Consider the following 25,743-nt stretch of genomic DNA (forward strand, 5'->3'; position numbering starts at 1 on the left):
CCAGTCACCATTGCACAGCCATGAAGAAAGTCATCCCAGGAGGAGGACAAACCCAGGGGCCGTGATCCAGCTGTGCCTGAAGCCCATACAGCCACCAGACCTTTGAATGATGTGAACTTCACCACTGAGCTCTCCTTATTGTTTAAACCCGTTGAGTTGGGTTTTCTGTTATGTCCATCTTCCCTGATACACTCTATGCCAGAGCCTCCAGGCCAGGCCCAGCCTTACACTAGGTGTTACCTGGATGATGTAAGACAATGACAAGCCTTTGGATGAAGCACTGATTGAGGAGAAACTCAGGGTCACCAACAAGGCCACAATGAAGGTGATGATGTTCATGAGGATGTCCATCCTTAGAGCAAACCACCTGAGAGCACAGTTAAAGTATAGGAGATGGCTGCAGTTTTCATCATTTAGCATCTGAAACCTAAAATTAAGAAATCAGACAAAACAGGAGGTCAGGCTGTGCTTCCATAGACTTAAGGTTAGGGCTACTGGAGAAATAGGGTGAGAGGAATTTTTACTCAAGGGCCAATGTATTCTTTTTTTTGTGGTACGTGGGCCTCTCACTGTTGTGGCCTCTCCCGTTGCACAGCACAGGCTCCGGACGCGCAGGCTCACCGGCCATGGCTCACGGGCCCAGCTGCTCCGTGGCATGTGGGATCTTCCCGGACCGGGGCACGAACCCGCGTCCCCTGCATCAACAGATGGACTGTCAACCACTGCGCCACCAGGGAAGCCCCCAATGCATTCTTATATGGGAATCTCTTACAAAGATGAGCATATCTTCATACTCTTTAAAATCTGCTGCCATGGGCATCTTTGATTTGCACATATTTTGAGAAATCCTACATGGCAGTAGCATATGGTGCTGAGTGGGCTCTTTCTGTCTTTCCCAGAACTGGCAACTGGAACCCACAGCTGAGAACAAAAGGGGCTGAGAACCTCACAGTGTATCTCTAAAGGACCGCTGTCTTGGAGGTAGCCACCCTCCAAAGGCCCTGTGGAAATGACCGTTGATCCCTTTGATCTATACAGGGTGGGAGGTGAGGAGATCTCAATGTTTGTGATGGCAGAGGAAGGAAAAGAGGGTGCTGGATTGGTTCTCCTCCCCAGTTCAGGGAAAGAAGAGTCAAGGCAATTGTTTATAAAGGTGGAGGAAAAAAAAGAAAGCTGACATCTTGTACACCTGCTGCGTGTCCCCTGAGCCAAAGAGGAGAAGGAGCACAGGGCAGAGCGACAGAGACGTGACACTGCCGAGGGATGAAGGCGAGACCCAGCCCCGGAGCTGCTCGGTCCCCAGATGTACGGAAGGTGGGTCCTGCCCGTTCCTGCAGTTCCTAGAGTTGGGGTGCAGAGGGAAGATGGCATGTGAGGCTGCCAGGCGGAGCTCACGGGAGGACCCGCCAGAGCCTGCCCATCGGCAGTGCCCAGCAGAGCGGCTGGGGACCTGGGTCCCGTTGGGGGCTCTCCCCTGCCACACCTTATCTGCACCGGGAGCTGGACCAGAAGAAATCAGCAGCAGAAAGGAGAATGACCTGGACAGGGTGGTCACCTGAGAATGTGTCCTTCCCCACCTCCATCCCCCTGCACCAGCCTCAGAGAACCAGGCTCAGGGAAAAGGGAGAGAGTGTTTTAAAGAAAAGACTGGGTGCTTCCCAACAGTGACCCTGCCCCCTTGCCTGACACATAGAGCAGCCCAGCATGCCCACGCCAAGCCTCTGAGCAGATGGAGGGTGGGGGGCTGTGACCTGAGTACCTTCAAGATTGAAGTTTTAACTGGACTGAGCTAACCATTGACCAGAAGGGACATTAATCACAATTGCCACTGAAGGTTCCCCTGACTTACTGGGAAAGGGGCTTCATCAGAACAACTGGTAGAAATTATTAGAATAAAAATAAAAACTTTCCATGCTTAAACCCCTAAAGAGTTGAGATTCCTCCATTGGTGCAGTCACGACGTCCTCAGGCATTGCTGCTCCATCCTGTTCTAAACCTCCTCAAAGGATTCTGGCTGGAAGCCCCTCTGACTACCCAGGCTGGGCCATGTAGCACCCTCCTCTCTGTTTCCACTCCAACTAATTTTTCCCAGAGCTTAGTTAAAATATTCTTCCAAACACTTTGGTCTTTCTACCATGTCTCTATAAAGCCTACAAATTCAACTGACAGCTTAAGTGACTTAGGAGTCACCTGCGGTCTTACGTGTGTGGTTGGTTAGGTTGTGCAGAAACAGAATCACTGGCAGGGATCAAATTGGGATTTGACCTCGAACCTTTTTTTAGTGCTGTAACATTTTTGTCTGTTCACAGAAGCAGTGCAAGTGAGAAGCCCAAGCCCTCTGGAAACTCCATGAAAGGAACGAAAGGATTAAAAGAGGGGAGAGCCCATCAATGGCATAGGGCTCAGCTCTCCTATAGGATCGTTTTGGAAACCTTGGGGGAGAATCTGCAGGAAGACAAGGATTGAATCTGTTCAGTTTGTTGTGAGTTGATGAGTGACCCATGACCAGGACACTGGAGGGGTGGATGTGTGATGCAGGACTCTTGACAGATGATGTTCAGGTCACGCCAGTAACAGGGCTAGCTGCTGACTGAACTAAAGACAGGCCGGGGTGCCAGGTCCACACTGAGATCGTGGGTGGTGGGGAGAGAGAGACACAAACTTTGAAGTGTGTGTTAGGATTTTAAGGAGGGAAAGGATGAGGGTGGAGAAAAACCATGTATGTGGCAGAGACGCTATAGATTCACCAAATTCCATTTTCTTTTCCTCCTGTGGCCACAGCTGGACTACATTTCCCAGCCTCCTTTGCAGTTAGGTGCACCCATGTGACTGAACCCTGGCCAATGAGTGTGCAGAAATGATGAGTGCCTTCATTGGGGTCCTCTACCCACATCTCTCCTCTTACCTTCCAGTTAGACCAGAGGATTCTGGAAAGGTCCCCAAGGCCCTCAGGATGGAAAAGCCCCAGATGGAGAGAGAACGTGTACCTGAGTGTGGAGCAGAATCCCCTACCCCTGCCCCATGGACCCTCATTCAGGTGTGGCTTGAGGAAGAATAAATATGTATTGTGTTAAGCCCCTAAAATTTGTAGTTGTTTGTTACCACAGTGAGCCTACTGTGATTGATACACACTAATTATATGTAATTATACGGTGTTTTAGAAGTTTGGAGCTGGAGGACTCCAGAGAAATTTATTAATCTAGTCCCGACATTTTAAAAAGAAGAAAACTGGTCCATCTACGAAGTGAGATGTAATGTGGTCTTTAAAAATGACTTTTACAAGGAATATGTAATAACATGAAAAATGCTATTTAAAAATAAAACAAGACAAAAATGATTGTAAATACTTCAGAAATAGAAAAAAAGAAAAGACTGGAAGGAAATACACAAAAATATTAATAGGATTTGGGTTGGGGGCCCATGGGTGATTTTTTTTTTTTTCTTTCTGTTTTCTCCTATTTTCCTGAACTGAACACATTTTACTTTTAGGGAGAAAAAAATAAAACACGTAAAACCCTGTACTGAGGTTGTCATTGGATGAGGTCGAGTCTTTGGGGACCTCGGACACTGGGGAGAAAGGCCTAGTGTGTGAGGGGCACCTCCTCCGTTCTACCAGCTCTCCGTCCACAGTCAGGCCGCGCCACCCAGACTTCCCTCCTCAGAGCCAGAGCAGCCAGCGTTTCTGGGCCTCCCGCTGGGGCTGACAGGGAGCGGAAGCCCTGGGGCAGGCCCTGCCCAGGACTTACTTGCTGACGCAGTCCTCCCTCTTGTTGTAGGCGTGGATGGTTCCCAGACCCTTCGTGGACGAGGCTACGTGGGAGAACCGGGGGGACCGGCTGACACTCTCGACCTTCTTGAGCTCCTGGAGTCCTCTGTGAAAAATGCTGCGGGGGGCTTCCCTGGTGGCTTAGTGGTTGAGAGTCTGCCTGCCGATGCAGGGGACGTGGGCTCGTGCCCCGGTCCGGGAAGATCCCACATGCCGCGGAGCGGCTGGGCCCGTGAGCCATGGCCACTGAGCCTGCGCGTCCGGAGCCTGTGCTCCGCGACGGGAGAGGCCACAACAGTGAGAGGCCCGCGTACCGCAAAAAAAAAAAAAAATGCTTTGGGAAAACCAAGAGTGGCCCGGAGGGCCCCAAATGGGGTCTCCCAGTACTCCCCTCAGCTCAAATCCAGCTGGGCACTCAAGACAAATTTAAGACGGACGATGCTATCTAACCAGGGAGGAGGGGCTAGCCCGCCATTCTCCTCTTGGGGGGCCCATCCCTGTGTGTGAGGGTGGGGTCTCAGAAATTTGAGCCACTCCTTCCTGTGGTCTCAGTTCTGAAGGCTTCTTGCAGCGTGAGTGTCTCGCGGCACGAGCTGTGACTCTCTTCTTTGAAGACTAGTGTTTTTCACACAGTGCAGCCCCTAAATACAAGCCAGCTACTTCTGGGTACCCGACCAAAGAAAAAGGGATCTGTTCCAATTGTGAAGGAAAATCTGGATCTGGTGTGTCAACTGCCAATATGCGATCTTCTAAAGACATTTTCAAAGGTAATTTTGAACAACATTTGAACGTTGTCACCTCAGGAGCTGATTTTAAAACCAAATGCTCCATGGGATGTAACTCCCCCAGGGCCCCGGTGAGTGCGAGACCACTGCCCTCGGCACGCACGTTGGCAGCTGGCCCGTGACAGCGAATCTGATCTGGACTCCAGACTCAGCTGACACTCACCCAGGAGAGAGGAAGGGAAACCTCATTCAGAGCTCAAGTGAGTTAGTTGGAAACATTGGGTAACTCAGTCTGGATCAGCCTGATCTGGCCTGTCTTGTAGCAAGAAGTAGGGGTGCAGGGCAGAGAAAAACCTTTTACTAAGTAAGTCAACAGCACAGAGGGGAGAACAGACAGGAACAATGGTCAGACAAACACACAGATTACAAAAACAAACACCAGCCCAAGGAATCCATTTTAAGAAGTGGCACCCAGGACCTGTTATGGTTTGTAAAGGACTTGCAGAAATTATTTGTATTTGGTCGCTGCAATAAACTCTTGATCTGGACACTGAGGCCCGTGTGTCCTTTCTCAGAGTCACAAAGGAGGCAGTGGGAGACTGAAGCGAGAGCCCAGCTCCCCCAACTCCCAGGGCACATGTGCTAGTTCCCATGGCGACGCCAGCTTCAGCCAAGGATGTGGAGTCAGGCTCTCTGACCATGCATCCCTACACGCACATTCTGCACTGTCTGTGGCATCATCTGTGGACTTGATCCACAACCTTGAAGCATCCAAAATCAAACCGGGAATCTTGATCACCCCCAACTGCGTCTCCTCTTGTATCACTCATATCTGTCTTCACAGCACTCCCCGTCTTGGACTCATCCTTGGCCTCTCCCATCCCCCAACCCCAACGGACTATCTGCGAAATGGCTCCCGAATCCACCTCTTTTCTGGCCTGACTGCTGCTGCCTACGTCTCAGTTCTCACTCAGATTCTATACTGCAAGAGTCTCCAATCCTATAGGCTTGTCTCAGTCTTTCTGTAGCTTCATCCACCCTCCACACTGTGCAATGGCCACAGCAATATTTCTAAAACTCAGCTCTGAGTGTGATGTTCCTGCTTACAGGTGGACGTGGGTCTACGATTTGTGGGCTGGATCCTTGCAATCTGGGCACCCTCTTCAAGACCCTCCGTGTCCAGACCAGGGCTGGGCACATTTAGGAACGTGATAAACATTTCGTTGAGTTTTATAGAAACTCAAAGTTTGCATAATATTGTGTCCCATTTCTAATTTACAAGACACTTATTGATCCTCTGAGAACCCTTGCAGAACAGGCGAGGCGCATGTTTCGATGATTACCATTTTAGAGAGAAGGAGACTGAGGCCTGCAGCGTTCCTCCGACTTCTCCAAGGTCCTCCAGCTAGTTTGGCAGCAGAGCCGGGACCCTGTTGCAAATTTCAACTGATTTCCAATCCTTAGCCCTCACGCAATACCCAGCAGGCTACCCGATGAGAACTCCAGCTCGCCCAGGGCGAGGGAGGGCCTGAGGAGCTGGGTTTCCTGGAAAGCTGGGACCGATGCTGCCCTCCTGCTCTCCCCCAGGGTGGGTGTGAAGGTGGGCACGGGGACCCCTCAGTGCCAACCAGCCAAGGCCTTTCTCTCACCACATCAGTGGCCAGGTGGGGCTATTTCTCAAAGCTCGGAGAGACTGGCCTCCTCTATCCTCCAGCAGCAGGAATGGCAAAGCCCAGTGGTTAAGAACATAACAGCAGGTAGACAGCAACCACGGTCGCTCATTTCCTGGCCTGGGACCAGTGACTTAATCTCCCAGCCATATCCACCCCTCAGCGTTGCTCTGAGGCTCAAATGCCAGATGTATGCCGAGCACTTAGCACATCACCAAAAATCAACGTGCTCCACCATTCAGAGAAGACAGCAAGGACTCAGTACCACTGGATACTACCGGGTCACTGCACAGGGTTAACCAAATATGCATAGGTTTCGTGTGCTCCTTTTTAAATCGTGCACTGACCTACCGTAAAAGAATGAAGAAGCCTACAGCCAGGCCGGCCAGGACTAAAAGGACAGCAGGAAACACAGCAGCCAGTATCACGAGGATAAACAGCACCATAAAAAACTGCTGCAGGAAGTTCTCGGCATGAAACGGCAGCCTCACATCCAGCTCGTTGGTGTCCTCGGAGAAACGGTTCATTAGCCGGCCGGAGGGAGTCCTGTCAAAGAGACTCATCGGGCTCTCCAGGATCTGTGGGCGATGATGGAGGGTCAGGGGCTAGGTGCCTGTTTGGTGACCCCCACCCCTGCCCCGTCCGGCGCTCCCTGGGGCTGGGATCGCGAGCCAGGCCTGAGGTTTTTTCTGGGGGCCGACACGATGTGCCAGGCCGTCCTGGGAAAGCAAGAATGCGGCCCTTTCTCGCCACCACCGTGGATGAGAGTGACCCTGGAGGGGTTCAGCCTCCTTGGAGGAGGGAGGGATTTTTTGCCCAGGGCAATAAAAGGCCAAGTGTGTGTGTGGCAGGGTGGGATGGGGGACACACCTGTGTGCTCCGGCCAGGGCCCTCCATGGCAACAGCGGAATGAAGAGGGGGCCTGATGTCCTCAGAGCTCCTTGGAGCAGGAGATGCCCTCTGGGCCTGCACACGTCTGCTCCAGGGCAGTGTCCCAGGGAGACCTTCCTGACCACTCACACCTTCACCCCCAGCCCTGCCTGGGCCCATGACACACCCACAGCTCCCTGAAGTTTGCCTTTGTAGTTGATAATTAGATACTGGGAGACTCTTCCCAGACTCGACTGTAAGCTCCGTGAGCAGTGTCCACCCCAGAGCTGAGCACAGTGTCTGGCACATCGCAGGTGATCAATAAACCCCACTGACTGATGTACCGATGCACATGCAGCCCCTGGGGCAGAAGATGGGGAGCCTGTACCTTGTCAAACACTCGGTCGTGCAGTGAGAAGGATGCCATCAGCGTGGTCTTGGTGAAAGTGAAGCCTTGGGTGATACCAAACACCAGCACGGACACCATGCTCCCTGCATACGCCCACTGGTACACCCTCGGCCCGGTGTCTGCCGGCACCGGGCCCACCTCACACGTGCTCATGACGCCGTGAGGCCCACATGTCATCTTGGGAGGAAAACAAGAGGCACCAAGAATTGATCAACTGTCAAAAGAATGGGAATTTTTCAGAGAATCTTTCCAGGGAGAAGAAACTAAAAAGGAGTGCATACTTGTTAAGAATGAGTCAGGTGGTAAAATCAAGTCAGTTCCCTGTGGGGACTCCTGAGCTTTGCAAGGGTCCTCCTGCTGGGCCGCTGGGCCCCCAAGGGCCCCTGGCTGACGAGGCTCAGCACAGTCAGCGAGAAAAGCAGAGCAGACAAACCAGATTTGTACAGGGCAATCATCTCAGAAATCAACTGCGCCTCAGGAGACCAGAGGTGATGCTGGGCCAGGAAAATCACAGAAGCAACAATATCTGGGTTCCATATGCTGGCCGAGCAACACTCAGGCAGCCCAGACAGGCCAGGGAATCAGAGACCTGATGGCAGAAACCACCAGGCCTTCGGGGAGACTCAGGAGCTTCTCTGTATGATGGGCCAGCCCCCCCCAGGGCCCTCTGCCTTTCCTTTTCTCAGGGTGCGCCTAGGAGGGCACTGGTCCACTGCCCTGAAGTCGGCGGTGGGGAGGAGGGAGCCTGATGAGCCAAGGACTCTGGGAGGATTCAAGGAGACCACACTCCATCCTGCACGAGGAGAACACGTGTTTTCGCCTGCATTTCTGGAGGGAGGCCATCTCCTCCTCCTGAAAAAGTGGCAGTTTTGCTTTTCTCTGAGCCATGTGCTAAAAGTCAAGACTGCCTTTGGGGAGCGAACAAGCATCTTTCTTCTAAATGCCATTTTGCTTATTACAGCAATAGCGGAAATGGAAACCAGAGGCTGGATGAACATCCATAAAAGCAAAAGCATCCCTGGGGAGCTAACTGACCAAAGGACCATCTTGAAGAGGAGGTTTCGCTGCGCTGTGGGCTATGCCCACAGTGTCTGGTGGTGGCGCCAATGCGTGGGTCAGCCATCATTGCTGCTGCCCAATTAGAATGGCACTGGCCTACTGGGGAAGCACCACGTGTAGGGAGAGGCTCTGCTCTGACTCACCCCTTGGGTTCTCCAAGGAAAGGGCTCTTCATGAGCAAGCAGGTATCTGGGGGACATTCCAGAGATGGCTCTCTTTTTGCACAGAGAAGGCCACCCCTTGGCTTCTCCCCTTGGGACTGGTCTCAGGGAGCTATGCCAAATTCCAGTAGGGCAATCGCATCCTCTCCCCTGCCCATGTCTTCCCAGGACCTCCTCCCTTTGGTTGTCATAGAAACAGAACTGTACCCAAATGTAATCTTGGAGGATGGGCAGGCAACCCCACAGCATTTCCCGGGGCTCCAGGAAAGCTTTGAAACCATAGGCCAAAATCTGGGAGAGTTTCCAGCAAGTTTGAGGGAGAGCAGATTTATCTGTCCTTCCCAGGAGGGGCTTGGCCTAGATGAGAGCTGGGGAGGCAGAGAGAGGCCCCCCAATGGCCCTACAGCACATCCAGGGACCCAGTCTGACTTTTGCATGTCTTATTCCTGTAGGGGAGCAGAGCCAGGTAGAACTCTCTGACACCAGACAGTGTCCATGACAAGATGCCAGTTCCTCTTCAGAGGCAAGAAGACAGAAATCTGTGTTAGGCTTCCCCAGCCCTTCCCAGACACTCCTCAGAGGTGCCTTACGACAGAGGTTGCAGAACTGACCCTATCCTGCATGTGCACGACTCCAGCCATGCTGCACTTGCCTGGCACAAGCTTTTTAGCCAATCCTTTAACATTTGAAGGTGGCACATACAAATTTGGATGCCCCGCTTGTCTTGAAAAATCAAGAGGGATTTCAGGAGTTGAGTTGTGTAGTGTAAGCAGCTGCCCTCAGCCTCGTGGAGAGGGCTGTGGAAGGCTCATTGTATGGTGTTCAGACTCTCCATTAGGAACTGACTCAGCATTTCCCAAAGCCAAAAGGGAACTCAGCTGTGAGCCTTTGTTTAACCAGACACCCAGCCACACGTTGCTGAAGACGGAGCTGCGGATCATCACGAGGAAGAGAGACCACGGAGAGAGGAAGTACCCTGCGGGGGAGGATAGAGGGCCAGGGGTTACAGACGCCAGGGGGCTGTCGGGGCCTCCTCTTCCTTGGGTCCAACCCTGGTGGGAAAATCAAAGCCTGTAGGAAAATGGCCTCTACCCCGGGAACCACTTTCTAGGCTGATGTGACAAGTCTGAGTGTTAGGTCCCTGAACCCCCCAATGGGAACATCTGTTCCACCTGGTTGGAACACGGGTCCAAATTGTCAACATATTAAAAAAACAAACAAACCCCACTATTCACTTTAATAGATATGACTCAGTATTTTAAAACAAACAAAATCCCTGAGGGGAGACAAGGAATGAAACTCTCAGGTATGTTTTGCTCGTGGAGATGACTCTCGCACTGAAGACAGGCAACGAGTGGGTGGCTGCTGTCCTCAGCGATCAGAGAGCGAGGTTACACAAGAACCATAGCTGGGTCACGCTGCTGCTCACTCAGATTCAATAAAGGGAGTCTGGCAGCTTTAATGGAGATAAAGGATGATTCCATTTAAAAGGCTGTTTTATCAGACTTTAGATTTTTAGGAGGAAAGAATAAAAGCACTGATAAATGACCCTAGCATAAAGAGAGTAATTGTTAAAGAAACCATAAAACATGAACCCAACAGTTTAAGAAAGAATTTTTTAATGCAAATTAAATCAAGAAACCCGTTGTTTTCTACCGAACCTCCAGAAGCCTTAATGTACGTGTGATAAGTTTTCCAGGTCACGGTTCCTCCCCGGGGGGACTCAGTCTGGATGAGCTGGTGCAGAGGAACCGTGGGGACAAACACAAGTCCTGCGGCGCTCCCCGCGGGGCAGGCCCCCTCCCGCCCACTCCCGGCCACCGCTAGGGCCAACTGCCATCCTTTCTTCCACTAACCCTATGCTTTGAAATTTCCAACATACTTTTTGCTCATTTTGTTTTATTTGGTCCTCATTACAGCCCTGTGAGGCAGGTGATTTTCAGTGTTTTGAGAAATATATTTATTAAGCACCTACTATGTGCTCAGCCCTGGGGAGACAGGGGTTGTCTTGATCTAGTTCTGCAGAAGCAGATCCTAAGAAGAGGATGTGAACGCATGCAGTTTACTCCAGAGCTAAAGGGTACAGGGAAAGGAAGGCAACAATAAAAGGTGTCTCATCAAGGCAGCAGCACCCATGGGCGATGGGAGCTTAACCCAGCACAGAGAAATCTCAGGCTGGGACAGAACTACAACTCAGAGGTCTTTCTCATGATCAGCGGGATCTGGGATGTTTCTACACAAACTCCCGTTGGCTGTTGGGTGAGGGCTCTCCCCAGGGGCTAATTTCCCAGCACTTCTACCTTGACCTGCAGCTGGCAGCTATGAGAGAGCCCCAGGCAAAGGGATGCAGGTATGGCAGCTGGGTGTTGGGTTGTGTGCGCAGAAGTGCTAAGGGCACCCGCACCATCTACTACAGGGCCAACAAGAAGGCAGCTACCATGGAGCTCACACCATGAGAAGAAACCTGGGGCATCCTCCCAGGTGGGTTGCTGATTCCCTCCACGTGGCTGTCCCAAGTCCTCTCCATTTTCCAAAGGGTGAGGGCAAATGACCGTCAAGCTCTCATTGAAACAGCTTTCAGAGGTGCAGGGAGGCTGCCTAAGAGCTCCCAGAAGCCAGGGTTGAATGCACGTCTCTTCCCTCTCCTACACAGAGGAGCATGAAAATGTCCGCTCCGAAGCAGCACGCTGTAGTTATACCTGGCTCTTGTAAACAGAGATAAATAGAGCCAGACAAGGGGGCCCCCCTTCGCAGGGCTGTCTGCATCCTGCCCTGGCAAGGAGAACTGTCCCATCTCAAAGGCGCCGCCATGAATAGAGCTGCCATTATCCTCTCTGCCTGGGAACCCTCGCGCTTCTTTGAAATGTTCAGCCTGACTTTCACTCATTGTGTCTCCCTCTGGGGCTGCAGCGTGAGGGGGTCACCTCGATGGGTCGGCAGAGCCTAACGAATGGCACCCTAGAGCGTAAGAGGAACTGTCAGATCCCCTTGCAGCCCCCGCCCAGTCAGCCAGGCTGCTGATGCTCTGCTCACCTTCGCTGCCCCTGGAAAATGCCCTCATGCCAGCCCAGTGGGCTGTCACCTTCAACCCTTCCCTTCCTATAGCTCTCAGGGCATTTAATTTCACACTTTCCCTTTCCTCTCCAGAGAAGGGGCATGAGGAGGAGAATAGGGGCAGGATTTACTCTCCCCACAGGACCCCAAATCCTGAGCAGCCTGGAGCTTCCCTGGGAAAGCGTGGAAGAGACTACAGGCCCCCCCGACTTCAGCCTTGGCCGCCTCCAGAGTGATAAAAATATATTGTCTTTCCAAATGGGCACGCATTTGTCACAAGCACCATTAATGGTGCCAACTTTCATCGATAAGAAGACTCACATTTTTTCCCTGCATTTTAGCATCTCTGAAATCAGGATGTGTCCCATTCGGTAGTATGCCATATCATCTAATTGGCAGAGACTTTTCTTAGTGCTACATAAAATGATGGTGCTCTCAAAATGGATGGCATCTTAAATTTGATCAAATATGCTAAGGGTTTTCTTCAGCTACACATTTTTGAGGGATCTTGCTGTGGGCACTTTGAGCTAGGGGTATTTTGATCTCTGCCCTCTCAGTGCCCAGTGAGGGGCAGGGCACAGAGTAGGTGCTCAACAAATGTTGACTGGATAAAGGGATGGAAGGCAACAGAGTCTAAGGAGGAGAGACAGCTCACCAAGTTTATCTCCCACATCTCTCCTCTCTGCCTTCCTGGAATTGCCTGATGCCCTCGAGCCCAAGTCCTCCCCTTTCCCCTCCTTGTCACCAGAGTGTCCCTGGCAAGCTCCTACATATGCTTAAAGGACCAGTCCAAAGTTCACCTCCTCTGTGAAGCCTTCCCTGACTTCTCACTCCCACCCCCGCTCCCCATTACTCTTATCACAGTTTCCCATGATTATCCTCTTGCAGGTGGCTCCCACCAGACCAAAAGATTCCGAGGACAGGGGCATATTTTCTTTCTCTTCCCAGCCTAGCTTAGTGCCTGGCACATAGTAGAATGTTGAGTCCCTTTGTGGAAAGAATGAATAAACTTATCCCACCTCAGTCTCTTCACGGTTGCACAATGCTTTCTCAATGCTCCCCATAAAGACTGGGAAACATCTCCTGTGTGCACTTTTGCGTGTAATTAATCTCTGTGCATTGCTTTGATCTTTCCAACTACTCATCAGCATCATCGTCATTATAACAACAACTACCGAGGGTTGCTACATGTCGGCACTGTGTTATTCATTCTATGTACAGTTTCTAATGTAATCTTTGCAAGAACCTATGAAGTTGGTACTCTTATTTCCCCCATTTTATGGATTAAGGAGCTAAGGTTCAGAGTGGCCAAGTACCTTGCTTCAAAGTCATAAAACTAGTAAGTGGTTGAGCCAGAATTTGGACTCCGGCAGTTGAGCCCCGAGGCTCACACTATAGTGAACCACATAATTCTAGCTGCCCCAAAGGACATACAGTGTGCCTACGCTTCTCTGTCCCCAATGGTAGGTGCCCAACACATAGTTAAGAGTATGTAACTGAGGGAATGAAAGGTAAATACCTTTTATGTCTACAAACTCTGATTCTGTTTCAGGTTCTTTTCCATCATGTTTCTCATCTCTGGAGCCAAAACTAGGGTGAGAAATAAGGAGAGATCTGTGTCCACTCGTGAGCCATGGGTGATAAGAGAGGCGTGATTGGAACTCTGATTGCACCAGTTTCTTCATCTCTCTCAGCAGGGCTCTCCTTAAGGCCTTCCACCACTGCTGCATCATAAATGTGCTCAGGATCCTGGAGACAAAATGAAATTGCTCTGAAAATGAAATGAAAGAACTTCTCCAGGCCAGAAATCATGAGGGAAGGTACCCAATCTTTTGCACCCAAGGCCGAAGAGTTTTAACTTGAATTGCAACCCTCAGAGGTTGTGAATCAGTTTTGCATAGAGTCCTCTCTCCTCCATTAACTGTTCCCTTTTCACAGATCTCTCCATCTTCCAACAAGATGACTTGGTCACAACACTCCAGGAACTGCAGAGATATTAAAGCAATCTACAACGAGCTTCTGCCTTGGAAGAGAGAGAAGAGAGCCGTGCCAGACTCCCATTCAGCAGTGTCCCAGGCTCATCTGGTCCAGGGGTTCTCAACCTTGGCACCACTGACATTGAGGGCCATATAATTCTTTGTTGGGGGGTGGGGTGGGGTGGGGACTGACCTGTGCATTGTAGGATATTTAGCAGCCTCCCTGGCTTCTACCCACTAGATGTCAGGAGCACCTCCTCCCCCAGGTGTGACAAGCAAAAGTGTTTCCAGACATTGCCCAGTGCCGGCTAGGAGGCAGAATGGCCCCCAGTTGAGAAGCACTGATTTAGTGCCCACGGGTCTCGTGAGTATAAAAGAGACCTTTGGTTGCCACTGTGAAGCATATTGAGCCTTCCTTTGCCATTGCTTCCTACCTGAGCTGCTGTGCTAAGAAATCTCGTCATGGAGACCTGGGAGTATGAAATTGACAAAGTCACTGCAGCCAAGGTTTGGTGGAGAGGGGAAATATGACCTCAGAGATGGCTTCCCTCTGCTGTAACATTACAAGCCCACCTCATCATCCTCATCTAGGCTACAGGTGATGTAGCCTACCGTGCAGTCTCCGGCCTCCAGGCCACACTACCTGACCTGAGGAGTTTACACCAGCTTTATCTGTACAATAAAAATATAGCCGCATTTCATGATAGCATCCTACATTTTGCCCAAAGCACTTCTGTTTTTCTAATTTGAGTTCCCTTCATTTCCATATCATGCCTGAAATCAAAGAGCTGCTAAGAGGAGTTTCCTTTCATTTTGGAATGAGACCAAGCTCTCCCCATAGGGTCAGCCCATCTAGGGGCAGGAAGACCCTCTTAGAGGTGGACAAGATGCTGTGAGATCTAAGATCGTTCAGCCAAAACAGGGCCTTGAAATACAGGCCTTTCCCCTGTGCTTTGGGGTTCACCAGAGGTCAAATCTACCTTTGATGCTCTTGATTGAAACCCTGAAAGAAGTAGCTGCATTTGGTCTTTGTGCATCTGATTGGGTTTGGGGGGAAGAGGGTGGTGCCCAAAAGGCCAAATGACAGCAGTTTCGCTTGGCTTTGGACAGCTCCAGCCTTCCTGCTTCCTTTGTACTATCTGCCCTGTCCACTTTCCCAGACAGCCCAAGGAGGGACAGTCTGGCTTTTAATGTCCGGTTGAGACACTTTCTGACAGAGCCATTTTCCTGAAAATCACCTCTCACCTTTGCACAGCATCTTCTAACTTTCAAAGACCGATCTCGTCTCCTATCTCTCAGTCTCCCACAACCCAGTGAAGAAAGCAGGTCGCATTATTATCAGCCCATTTCTCAGATGTGGAAACTGAGGCACAGATGTAGGGGCACACATTCCAGCCCCCGAAGTTCCTGGTGCAGCCCCTCTGGCCAGCAAGTTCCCAGTTCTCTCCAGTGAGATTAGGTGTGATCTGAGCAGCTTTGTTCTGCAAGCTCACGAAATCTGGCCCTGGGTTGGATTTCAGTGGCAGGCCAGCGGCCTCATTTCATTTGTTTCCTCAAGTAATAGAAGGGCAATCGTCCAGCCTGAGCACCCGGAAGCATACAGATTGCCCGCGGGCCCCAGAGTAAAAGCAGCCCGAGAAATGTTCTGGAAAAGCCCACAGGCTCCAGGTCCGGGCTCTGAGTGCCTCCTCCCCAACAACTGATGGGCAGACTGAGACTCCAGTGCCATCTGGTGGCTACCTGTATTTTTCAACACACAAAAAGTAAGATGAAATGACCTTGGTGAAAAATAGAGTCTCTGAGGCCTCCTGGGTTCTTGCCTGAGTTCATACCGCTGGTGAGTGAGGTTCAGAGATTGGGCCAGGGCCAAGGTCACATTCTCCCCCCGTGAGGACTCCTGCAAAGACAGCTCTGACCCACATCCATCAGGTGCCGGGAGTCTCCCTGTGCACCCCCAGGACTCCAGGAGGACAGCCCTCCCTGCTACACATGGTCTCCAGGGACGGGACCCTTGCACTGCAGAGCTGTGGTCACCATATTTAGCACCCTAGATGGGCGAGAGCCCGTTCCCAGTCACCTCATGGGGGCCCAGAAGAAATCCAACCTTCTCCTCACCCTGGTCCCTTGCCCAGCAGAGGAACGAGGAGGTCTTGTCTGCACCAGCCCAGCTGGATGCTTCCTGGAGGTGACAGATGCCACTCAGAGGAAACCTGAGCAATCCCCACATGCAAAATTCAGATGCTTGGAGCTTATTCTGAGGTCTCTAGCCCTCAGCAAACAGAGGCAGAGGCTGGGGGCAAAGCCACAGGTATAGGAAGGCCTGGTTTTCCTGGGTCTTGAAGAAACTTTTTCCTCTTTGGCCAGCCCTTCTGGCCACTGACAGAGGAGGCTAAAGATGCTGGCTACAGCATACTGTAGCCATGGCAACTTCATTTGCTGCCAGCTCCCATCCCAGCTTGACTTACCTTTGCAAAGGCTGAGAGTTCTGCCTCTTACCCCTAGTTTAACGTTTCTCCACAGGTGGCAGGAGAGTCAGAAGACAGGACTTCTGCTGCCTCTGTTCCAATTGACCTCTCATTACAGGCCAGTCCTGTGGGCTCTCTCCTCCTGCAGGGGATGCACACGCATGTGCATGCACACGTACACCCACACACAGAGCACATCTCTGGGGAGTCACTGTAGGACAGGGGTAACCTGGCTTATCTCAGGGTAGAGAGGGGTCCTGGATTCCCACCAGGCATCCAGAACCCTTTACATGGGGCTGACATTGTAAGAATTGTCCCCACCCTGCCAAATTCCCAAGCTCATTCAGGGGATTCAGTCAGTCCCCTTCCTGGGCAATATTCATGTTCCTAAGCCTGAGAGCGTGGCTCTGGGCAGGGAGAAGCTTCTTGCCTTAGTTCTGAAGTCCTGGTCTCCAGCCTTTTTCCCCTGGGGAGTGGTGCCAGGGGTATCTGGACCTCTCATCAAGGGATCTGTCATCTCCTGCTACCTCAGGCCTGCCCAGCCCTTGCGGGAGGAAAGGTTGGTCTAAATGTTCCTACCCGACTTCCCATCTCCCCACCGTCAGTGGTCCAGAGCTGGAGAAGCTGCCCTGTGTTCACCCCACAGGTAGGGGTCAGTGGTCCAGAGCTGGAGAATCTCCCTCTGATGGAGGAAAGGTCTTGGCCCCTTGAGCCCAAAGGTAGGGCAACGGAAGCCGTGCACAGAGAGGAGCAGGCAGGGCCAGGTGCGAGCCAGGATGGCCGGGGACAGTCACGGTGTCTCCTGTGCACCTCTCCCCTTCCCTGACCTGGTCCAGGTGAGGGCAACAGGTTTAGGCAGAAGAAGAGACTCTGTGAGCATCAAGTACCGTGCCCATTTCATGACCTCACGGGTCCTGCTGGTCCTAGTCACCTGCAGCTGGTGGGTCACCAGCTCTTCCCCCTGAGCGCCTTCTCAATGCACTCCTCAAAGATGTGCTTCCCCATGTGGGCGTCCACGGCCGACAGCGGGTCATCCAGCAGGTAGATCTCATGGTTCAAGTAGACGGCTCGGGCCAGGCTGATCCTCTGCCTCTGTCCCCCAGAGAGGTTGAGGCCCTGCTCCCCGATCTGCAGACAAGGGCAATGCTACTTACTTACTGTCCATCGCTGGACCCCATTCCCCACTCTGCAGTCCTTGGGGACCAGGAACTTCCTGAAGCTTCTCTAGATTCTTCTTCAGACTGCTCATCACCCCTTTACAGGAACCCCCTGGCCACACCAGTTACCCTGGAAAGTGGAAAGGTCCACTTCTGCAGGAAGCCTGATGGGCAGTGGCAAATAGGGAAAAGTTCCTTCCGGTGTTGAGTGAGGGGTACCTGGCTCACAACAGCCCCATCCCAGTGCAATCCTGTAGGGAGGGGCTACATCTTGACCACTAACACCAAGGGGCATTGTTGAGTAGGAAGCTCTGGGCAAGTGGACAAGTGAACAGGAAGGAAAACTGTCTGGGAGAAGAGGGACAAGGGGTCTCTCTTTGTTTACCTGTGGATCAACTTCCCGCCCCCACTAGGCAAGTCTAAGCTCCATGAAGATAACAGACATGTCAGCCTTTTTTGTCATTACATCCCTAAGGCCTGGCACCACACCTGGCCCAGAGCAGGTGCTCAATAAACATTTGTTGGAAAGATGAAAAGCTTAGGTTGCCTACTTCAGGTGATTCTATCCGATGGACCCCAAAGTGAGCCTCCGGGAGTTCAGCCAGGTGTTGTGCTGAGCACTGGGGCTGGACACATGATGTGGGACCAGAAAATTCCCCTGTCTACTGGGAACTAGCATCTTAGCGGTGGGGGGGGGGGCGGGGGCGGTTGCTAGTTATACACATAATAATGGCACAAAGAAGAATTTAACAAGTGCCAACTGAGAAGCATAAACTAAGTACTTTGGGGCAAATTACTTTAGACTCTGGGTCTGGGGAAAGTCTTCCTCAAGGGTATGGATTTGGGGTGGGAACTTGAAGGGTGGCAACTGGCAGAAGCAGAGGTCTAGAGCCTGGAAGGTGAGCGCACACCTAGGCAGGCAGGTAGGGGTGGGTGGAAGCAAACCCTGGCAGGAAGGCCAGGGCTGCAGTGGCTGTGACGGCCATTTCTTTGATGCAGGCACACGGAGGTACCAGCAGAGAATGACAATGTGCTCTGAACTGGGCTTTCTTCAGGATGCCTCATTCTTTGGGCTCCTGGGCAGAGTGGGAAGACTGTGCAGAGGGTACACTGGGATGGGAAGACAGAAGGTGGCCCGGTGACTCCCCTGGGTCACCTGAGTTGGCAGGCTCAGCCCAGGACCCAGCCAGCCCTTTAAACAAAACCCTGGGGGGCAATGTTTGGAGATGACCCTTATACTCCTGGGCGGGCAGGGCCAGTGAGGCAGGAAGGGGCCCTCGAGCCTCCAGCCACCATGCTGTACCCTTGGCCTCTGTCTTAGGATGACAGAGCTGGCCCAGGAGGTGAGGAAGCACCTTTCACCAGAAACCTTCCCTGAGACGACAGGCAAATTGGAAGTGACACCAAGAGTGACCAGGCTGAGCCCAGCACAAGTGGAGTTGGTGTCACATCCATTGTGGTATCTCCCAAGAAAGGACCCAGGTGGAGAATGCAGAACGGTAGAACCTGACTTTCCCCACATTTCCTGGGATCTTTCTGTCCTCTGGGGCACACGGATATGAAGGAGCTGGTGCCTGCAGAGCTTCAGCCCATAGGACCTGGCGGTTGATCTGCCATGAGCCGCTGTGGGGCTGAGCTCTGGGTTTGACTCACCTCAGTCAAGTGTCCGTAAGGTGGGGTGCTCAGGTCCACCTGAAGGGCACAGACACGAATCGTGTGCTGATACCTGTGGGTGGAAAGCTAGAAGTCAGCACGGTGAGAAAGACCCCACGTCCATGCAGCCCTAGGTTGCTCCAAAGCTGAGCTGGTGCCATGGACGGGCGAGGAGGTGGCTGATTGCTTGGTCTTTGATGTCCAAGGGCAGCTTCCCCTTGACCTCTGCCCTGCTTACCTGATGCAGAGTTGACTTGGGAGGGCCCCTCTGCTCACAGGCTTCCCACCATTCGAGAAAGATGAAATCAGTGCACATGAAACACCTGAAGGGAAAATTGCTCGTGGGAGTCAGAGCAGGGAGTCACCAATGAGGGCTGAGGTGGCTGGAGGAGGCCTCCCAGAGGCCGCAAGACCACTAGTAGATGAGGAGAAGCGTGTGGGTGGTGCCAGCTTAGAGTGAGCAGGCTGGTCACAGGTAGCTACCCGGCAGGTGGCGCACTACGTCCTGGCAGCTCTTGACGCCCTGAGCATTGTGCCCATGTGTCAACTTTAGGGCTGGTGTGCCTGGTAGTTAAGACCAGTAACTTTGGAATCAGAACAACCTGGGCTTGAGTCCATCTGGGTAACCTCGAACAAATGACTGTACCTCCCTGATCTTCACTCTCTACTCTACACAATAGGCTAATAACTCTCATTGGGTTGTGAGAAGTGGGAACACACATATCAAGCCAAGAGCATGCTGTCGTGCGCAAATTTTCCATCAGCAGTGGTTATAATTAATGTTATCACCTTTGCCAATCTTTGACTATGAGATTCAGACTGCTCAGCACATCTTCATCTTCTTGCCAGCTCCACCCCCATCTTAAACTTCCCCCCACCCTCCTGCTTCCTGTGGTCCTGAGAGTCTCAATATCCACCCCAGGAGTAGAACCCCTGCTAGAGATGCCACATAGGAAGGTGCTCAGTCCATCCTTCAAGCCCAGTTCAAGCGCCACCCTCTCTTCCCTCTTGTGACCTCTGCTGCCTCTGAACTGTCCACCACAGTCTCCTGCCCTTAGCACATTCCTCCTTGGCCCGTTATGCATCTCCTACAACCCTTTACAGACTTGAGCACCTCAAGGGCAAAGTTACATCTGAGCCACTCTGCTGGCCCACATGGTCCTGCATAGTCCTGTGTCTTGCAGGTATTTGGTAAATATTTGCTCTCTGATGTCCTAATAATAAAAGACAGGAATCCCTCCCTCCAGTCTGCTTCTGGCGAAAGAGAAGCCATTCCAGGCAGGGCTGGGAGGAGGCACAGGCAAAGGCAGTCCAGGAGATGCTGAGCAGAACAGTTCGGCTGGTGCCAAGGACTCCCTGACTGAGCCTCTTGATGACAGGATGTCGTGGCCAGGAAAAAGGAGGGGAAGCAACAGATCTCTTGCTGAGAACCCACATGCTGGCCGATGTCGTCAGTAAGGATAGAGTTTGTGGGTTCAGGCAATAAGATGTGAAAGTCCAGACCACAGTTAAAGAGCTGACAGCCAGATATGTAAAACCAACTCCATTTGTCTTTCCTTCAGCATCATGGCACTTGAGGGGGCTGTCAGGCAGTTCCAGTGGGAACAAATGATGCTGGCCTGCAGTTCCTCTGACATTTAATAGCTTTGACCTTTGGCAGGTCAGCTCTCCTCTCTGGGCCTCAACCTCTTCATCTGTAAAATGGGGATATGATGCCAGGACCTCCCTTAAATGGGTGGTTATGGGGCTCTAACGAGAGAATGTACATGGCAGCACACCAAACTCGGCAAAGAACCTTAGGAAGCTATTTCCAGAGCTTAAATACAATGGTCCAAAGTGAATTCAAAAATTATGACTTGAACTTTGTTTTCATTCCATTAGGTCGTTTTGAGGACATCAGCAGTGATATATCCTGAAAACTGGTGTCAATTAATAGTTTCAGGGCTGACTAATTGCATACCTGCTGCACTCAATTTCAAGGAAAGTTCTTGTTACTTGGCCTCAAGCAAACTTGCCAGATTCCTCTTCCTCCAGTCAGACACCATATGCACTGTTACAGAGAACCTCAGAACATATGCTACTCTGCACTGGGACTGAGTGGCGATTCCGTACGTTTCTGAGAGCGTGATCACAGGTCTGCAGAAGGCACCTCTCCTGAACTCTTGGATCAGGAAGAGAAAAAGCAACATCCATTTGGATCTGACAAATGTTTAATCAGAACTCGTTAAAGAAACCCAGTTAGCAATCATTACCAATGCCATCAGCATCTGTAGCAGATTATATACCAAATACTAAAACGCCTCATGCTTTCAAAGTTAATATTACCTTTGGTGATCATACTTTTCTCCAAATAATATGTTTTCTCTCACATTTCCCTGAAAGATCCATGCTTGCTGGGAAACGTAGGCCAGAGTCTCGTTGAAGGCCACGATCCCTTGTTGTAACTGCATCTGGAGCAACAACACCAGAGAACCTTCAGGAGCCAGGCCTTGCCACCTTCTCCTCGGGGCGGGGGCGGGGGGGGCCGTTGCACACTTGCCACCCACTTACTGTATGAGCACTGAGGGTGACAAGCTGTCTTGCCACACACTGCAAAGCCCGGCTGTGCAGACCAAGGGTCTCAAAGTCAAACATCTGCGAGAGGCCAGGTGGGCATGTTCCAGAAGGGGCAGAGGTGAGCCCTGTGCTCTGGAGAGCACAGGCTGCAAGGCTGCTGCTGGCACACGTGCACCTTTGTGCAGCTAGGATGAGATGCTTTCTGAGCAGACCCATCACAAAGGCTCCCTCTTCCCCCAGGTGCACTGGCTAGAGCCCACCCTCCTCAGCCAGGCCCCCAGGGAGAGGGCACAGCCTGCACTGCTGTGGATGGTGGCCCTGGCATGCCCCATCCTAAGGAAGCAACCTTGACTCCATCGCACAGTTGGTGCCAAGCAAGGATGCAAGCCTGCTGTGGCGAGTTTCTAATTTTTCAAGAGGAGTTGGAAAGTCTAGTTTCATGTAGAACTTCTGAACTTTCAAAACAATGAGGAATCCAATTAAGAAACATGCATGGGCTCCGGTCTGTGACCCTGAGTACCCACGTTCATTTAAGATGGCCCTTCATGGTGAGCCTCAGCAGATAACGGGAGAGGCTAGTGGTGGTGCCATGTTTGTAGCTGTCAGGAAAGGGTGTATGAGGCAGGCCGTGGTGCTCAGGGCTGGTGCTCATGGGCCAGTGGCAGTGTGCTGGGGACAGCCAAGGACGATAGCCAAGGTGGCCGAGGGATGTGACCCCATTCCTCCTCAGGAGTGGTCTAAGGGATAGAGAACATTAGACTTGGAGAAGAGAGAATGATAATAACAATGATAACAACGACAGCAACTATGATAATAACAGCTAAAATGAATAGGGTGTATGCCAGGCACTGTGTTAAGTGCATATAAAATGCTAATCACTGTGGCTGGTGCTGGGAATTGTCCTGTAACTACTGTTATATCAGTTATCTCATTTAGTCTTCATCACAACATCCTTAGCCCCATTTTACAGATGAGCCAACCAGGGCTCAGAGAGGTTAAGTGACTTATCCATGCTCATGAGACTGAGATAGCTGGTGAAACCATGCCGTCCAGAGCCCACTCACTTAACCCAGTGACCATGTGAGGGGCCTCCCAAGTGACCACGTGAGGGGACTGATCCCACCACTGTCACATGGGAGATGGATTCTGTTTTCTCTGGGACATTCCACAGGAGCAGACCATAGGGTAGAAGTTAAAAGGAGGCAAATTTCACTCCCATATACCTCAAATCTCTCTAAAGAGATAATGAGTTCCCCATCACTGGAGGCATCTGAGCAGAGGTTGACTCATCTGTTATAGGATTCGGTGGAAAGGACTCATGTTATTAGGTGGAGAATTGGGCTGGGTCACCTGTAATGCCCCTACCGACTCTAGGTTATCAAAGGCACTCACACTGAATCCCGGAGCCTGAGGGACCGCCACAGCTCACCTAACTCAGCCCCTGCCTCCGCCTTCAGGCAGGGAAGGAGTTTTCACTCTTTCTACAAATGAGTCAGCTGAGGCCAGAATGAGTCACCCTGGTCTGGAGGGGCTCTTCTGAGCCTAGCATCCCCCTGTCTCTATTGCAGGCAAAGGCAATCCCAGGTGTCCAAACTTCCCTTTAGGAACACAGAGTGGAGAGAAAGAGAACTTAATTTCTTTCCCCAGAAAATTTTTCATTCATTTGGAATGAGAAGCCTTGGCAACTGTGAACTATTCATTTACCGTGGATACGGTGAATGGCTTGGCCATTTCCCTGGGGTCAAGCAGCTAGAAGTAGCAGACAAAGGAGGAAAGTGCACCCGCCCTCCCTTGCTACCGCGAGGTGTGCTCTGGTTCACACATTCATTAAGCCCCTCCCCCATTGAGGAACAGCTGCTCAGGGCAGACACTGGGGAAATGGAGATGGATCTAAAGTCACCGAGAGTCGCAGGTTCCTGGGTTTTTCCCGCCAAGCTGCCTGGCCGGCCTTTCTATTTAGCACAGGCCAAGCATGTCATGAGAAAACCATGGATTTAATGATCCATTGCTTCCTTTGACCAAGATGGAGCTCCAGGCAAGGAAGCTATCGCTGCTTAACTCATGTCCTCAGGAGGCAAACCGGGGAGAGTGTGTGGAAGGCCTGGCCCCGCCTGCCATGGGCCTGGAACTGCCAAGTGCATTGACCTCCTGGGCATCACCGTTAACTATGAGCACAGAGTCCAGTGCGGCCGAGCCCAGGGCCCCAAACGTGGCCAGCAGGGAACCACTCCATCGTCACAACGCTCAGCACACAGCTTACCTGTCCTAGGAGAGCTGCAAGGAGGGAGCTCTTTCCACTTCCAACATTCCCACAGATGCCCAAGACCTTCCCCTACCAGAGAAACAGAAAAAAGACAGTCATTCTCCGAGTTCTTAGAGGGTCACCACCAAACTGCACTGGCCAGGCCAGGCAGGGACCAGTGGGGCACTGCTGGCTCTGTGAGGTGGTAGTTGCAGCCTCACCCCCCAACACTGATACACGGCCTCATAGGAGGCAGGAGCCTCAGTCTGCACAACCCAGCACAGCACCCAGAGGGCTTCTAGAAGTCATGTATAAGCACCGGTGCAGAACAGCCTTGCACTGCTCTGGGACACACAGGCCCTGAACCGAGGGTGGTCCTGTGCCAACTCCAGGAAAGTAAATCTAATGGACGTCAGAGGCTGCACAGCCCAGAGGGACTGTGACAGCCTGCAAGTACAGAAGGCCGGGTGCTTTTTAAAAGTCCTCTTAAAGCATCCTTCCTCCATCACAACTCGGTCTGAAATTACTGAGCAGTTATGCTGTTCCAGCATGTTGGCTTCATGGATTTTTCTACAGCTGCAGATTTATCAATTCAGCTAATAAATCATTGCTAAAGCCTGCTTTGTGCCAGGTGCTGTTCTGAACACCAGCAATAGCAAATACAGCAAAGAACATCACAGTCAAAAGTCTGGGTCTGCCCGCACGGAGCTTATGTTTTAGTTGGGGAGACAGTAAACAAGATAAGTAAGTAAAATATGGAGTATGTCAGATACATGCCATGGAAGCAGATAAAGCAGCGAGGAGATGGGGCCGGGGAGCCTTACTGGACACGTGGACCTCTTAGCTTGAGCTCTCCCAGAAGGAGACCCCAAAGCAAGGAATTGAATGAAGGTAGCTTGCTGGGGAGCTGCAGAAAACACCCGGTGGGGGAGGGGTATGGTACAGGAGGAAGAAGGTGGCCCATCAAGGGAGTGCTCTTAGGTCAGCTCCCACAGGAGGCAAATGAAGCTCAATGCTGCTGGGAAACTCAAGGAATTGCAGAAACTGAGCCTGGCTTTGTCCCCCCAATGGCTGAGGGAGTCAGGTTAAATAGCCAACAGTCAGTGTTTGAGAGCTGCTCCCTCGGCTGTTGACGTCTTGGCTTACTGAGGGTGGTGGGGAGGGCCCTCAGGCACACAGATGCAGATCTGGCAGCTGGAAGATGGCCAGGCCACACGGATGGGTCACTGACAGTACCTGCTACAGGTGATGTCTGAGTAAGACCCGGAGGGGGCAAGGGAGTGAGCCGTGTAGTTATGGGGGGGGGCACAGCTGGCAGAATAGGAGTCCATGTGGAGACTCTGAGGCGAGACCACTCTTGTGTTCAAGCAGATATTGCAATGCAGCAGTTGGAACATCTAGAACATTCTCACTGAGACCTGCTCCCAGTGATGCCTCAGAGCAAAGATGCCCAGCACGGGGCCAAATGTGGCTTCTTTCCCACCTGAGCTAGACCAGAGGGCCCCTCGCCTGCCTGCTACCCCCAGCACAAGAGGGTTGTTGCCTGTCATCATTCAGCCCTTGGAGAAGTCTTTACTGAGCGCCAGATACTGCACTAGGCACTGGCAATAAAGCAGTGATCAAGGTAGACGCAGTCCCTGCCTTTACTGTCACTGGCGCTGCAGGTAAGTGAAGCGGATCCATTTTAATTCCACCAAAAGGGCTACAAGGAACCGGGGCATTATGAAGACTTTGGGACAAAGAGACACAGGGATGGATCCAGCTTCCCTAGACATTTGGCTCTTTGTTGAGTCCTGTCCACTACTTGTGGCCAGATCTAAGCCTTCAGGTTCATCCTTGTCTTCAGCAGGAAATCCATGAGGCCTGCACCCCTGAGTTTCTGATTATTTGGAAAACATTATTGGAAACCTACTCTGTGCCGGGCTCTGGGCTCAGTGTAAGGCCACACGACTGTGAACAAGTTCACAGATACGTGCCCTG

The 25,743-nt window shown here is 51.8% G+C and overlaps 1 protein-coding gene across 1 annotated transcript in view; it reads right to left on the reverse strand.

Annotated features, from left to right (window-relative positions):
* The window catches only part of ABCC12 (ATP binding cassette subfamily C member 12), a 75,306-nt gene that overhangs the window by 11,995 nt on the left and 37,568 nt on the right, over positions 1-25,743 (reverse strand). The window contains 15 exon segments of the mRNA XM_065898360.1: positions 241-427; positions 3,747-3,884; positions 6,513-6,739; positions 7,420-7,619; positions 9,541-9,636; positions 10,322-10,432; positions 13,234-13,290; positions 13,388-13,485; positions 13,574-13,636; positions 13,638-13,699; positions 17,087-17,109; positions 17,112-17,283; positions 18,966-19,038; positions 21,291-21,415; positions 23,782-23,853. Of these exon segments, the coding sequence (XP_065754432.1) occupies positions 241-427; positions 3,747-3,884; positions 6,513-6,739; positions 7,420-7,619; positions 9,541-9,636; positions 10,322-10,432; positions 13,234-13,290; positions 13,388-13,485; positions 13,574-13,636; positions 13,638-13,699; positions 17,087-17,109; positions 17,112-17,283; positions 18,966-19,038; positions 21,291-21,415; positions 23,782-23,853 (1,704 nt within the window).

The sequence above is a fragment of the Phocoena phocoena genome, chromosome 20 (assembly GCF_963924675.1).
Source record: "Phocoena phocoena chromosome 20, mPhoPho1.1, whole genome shotgun sequence".
Classification (NCBI taxonomy): Eukaryota; Metazoa; Chordata; class Mammalia; order Artiodactyla; family Phocoenidae; genus Phocoena; species Phocoena phocoena.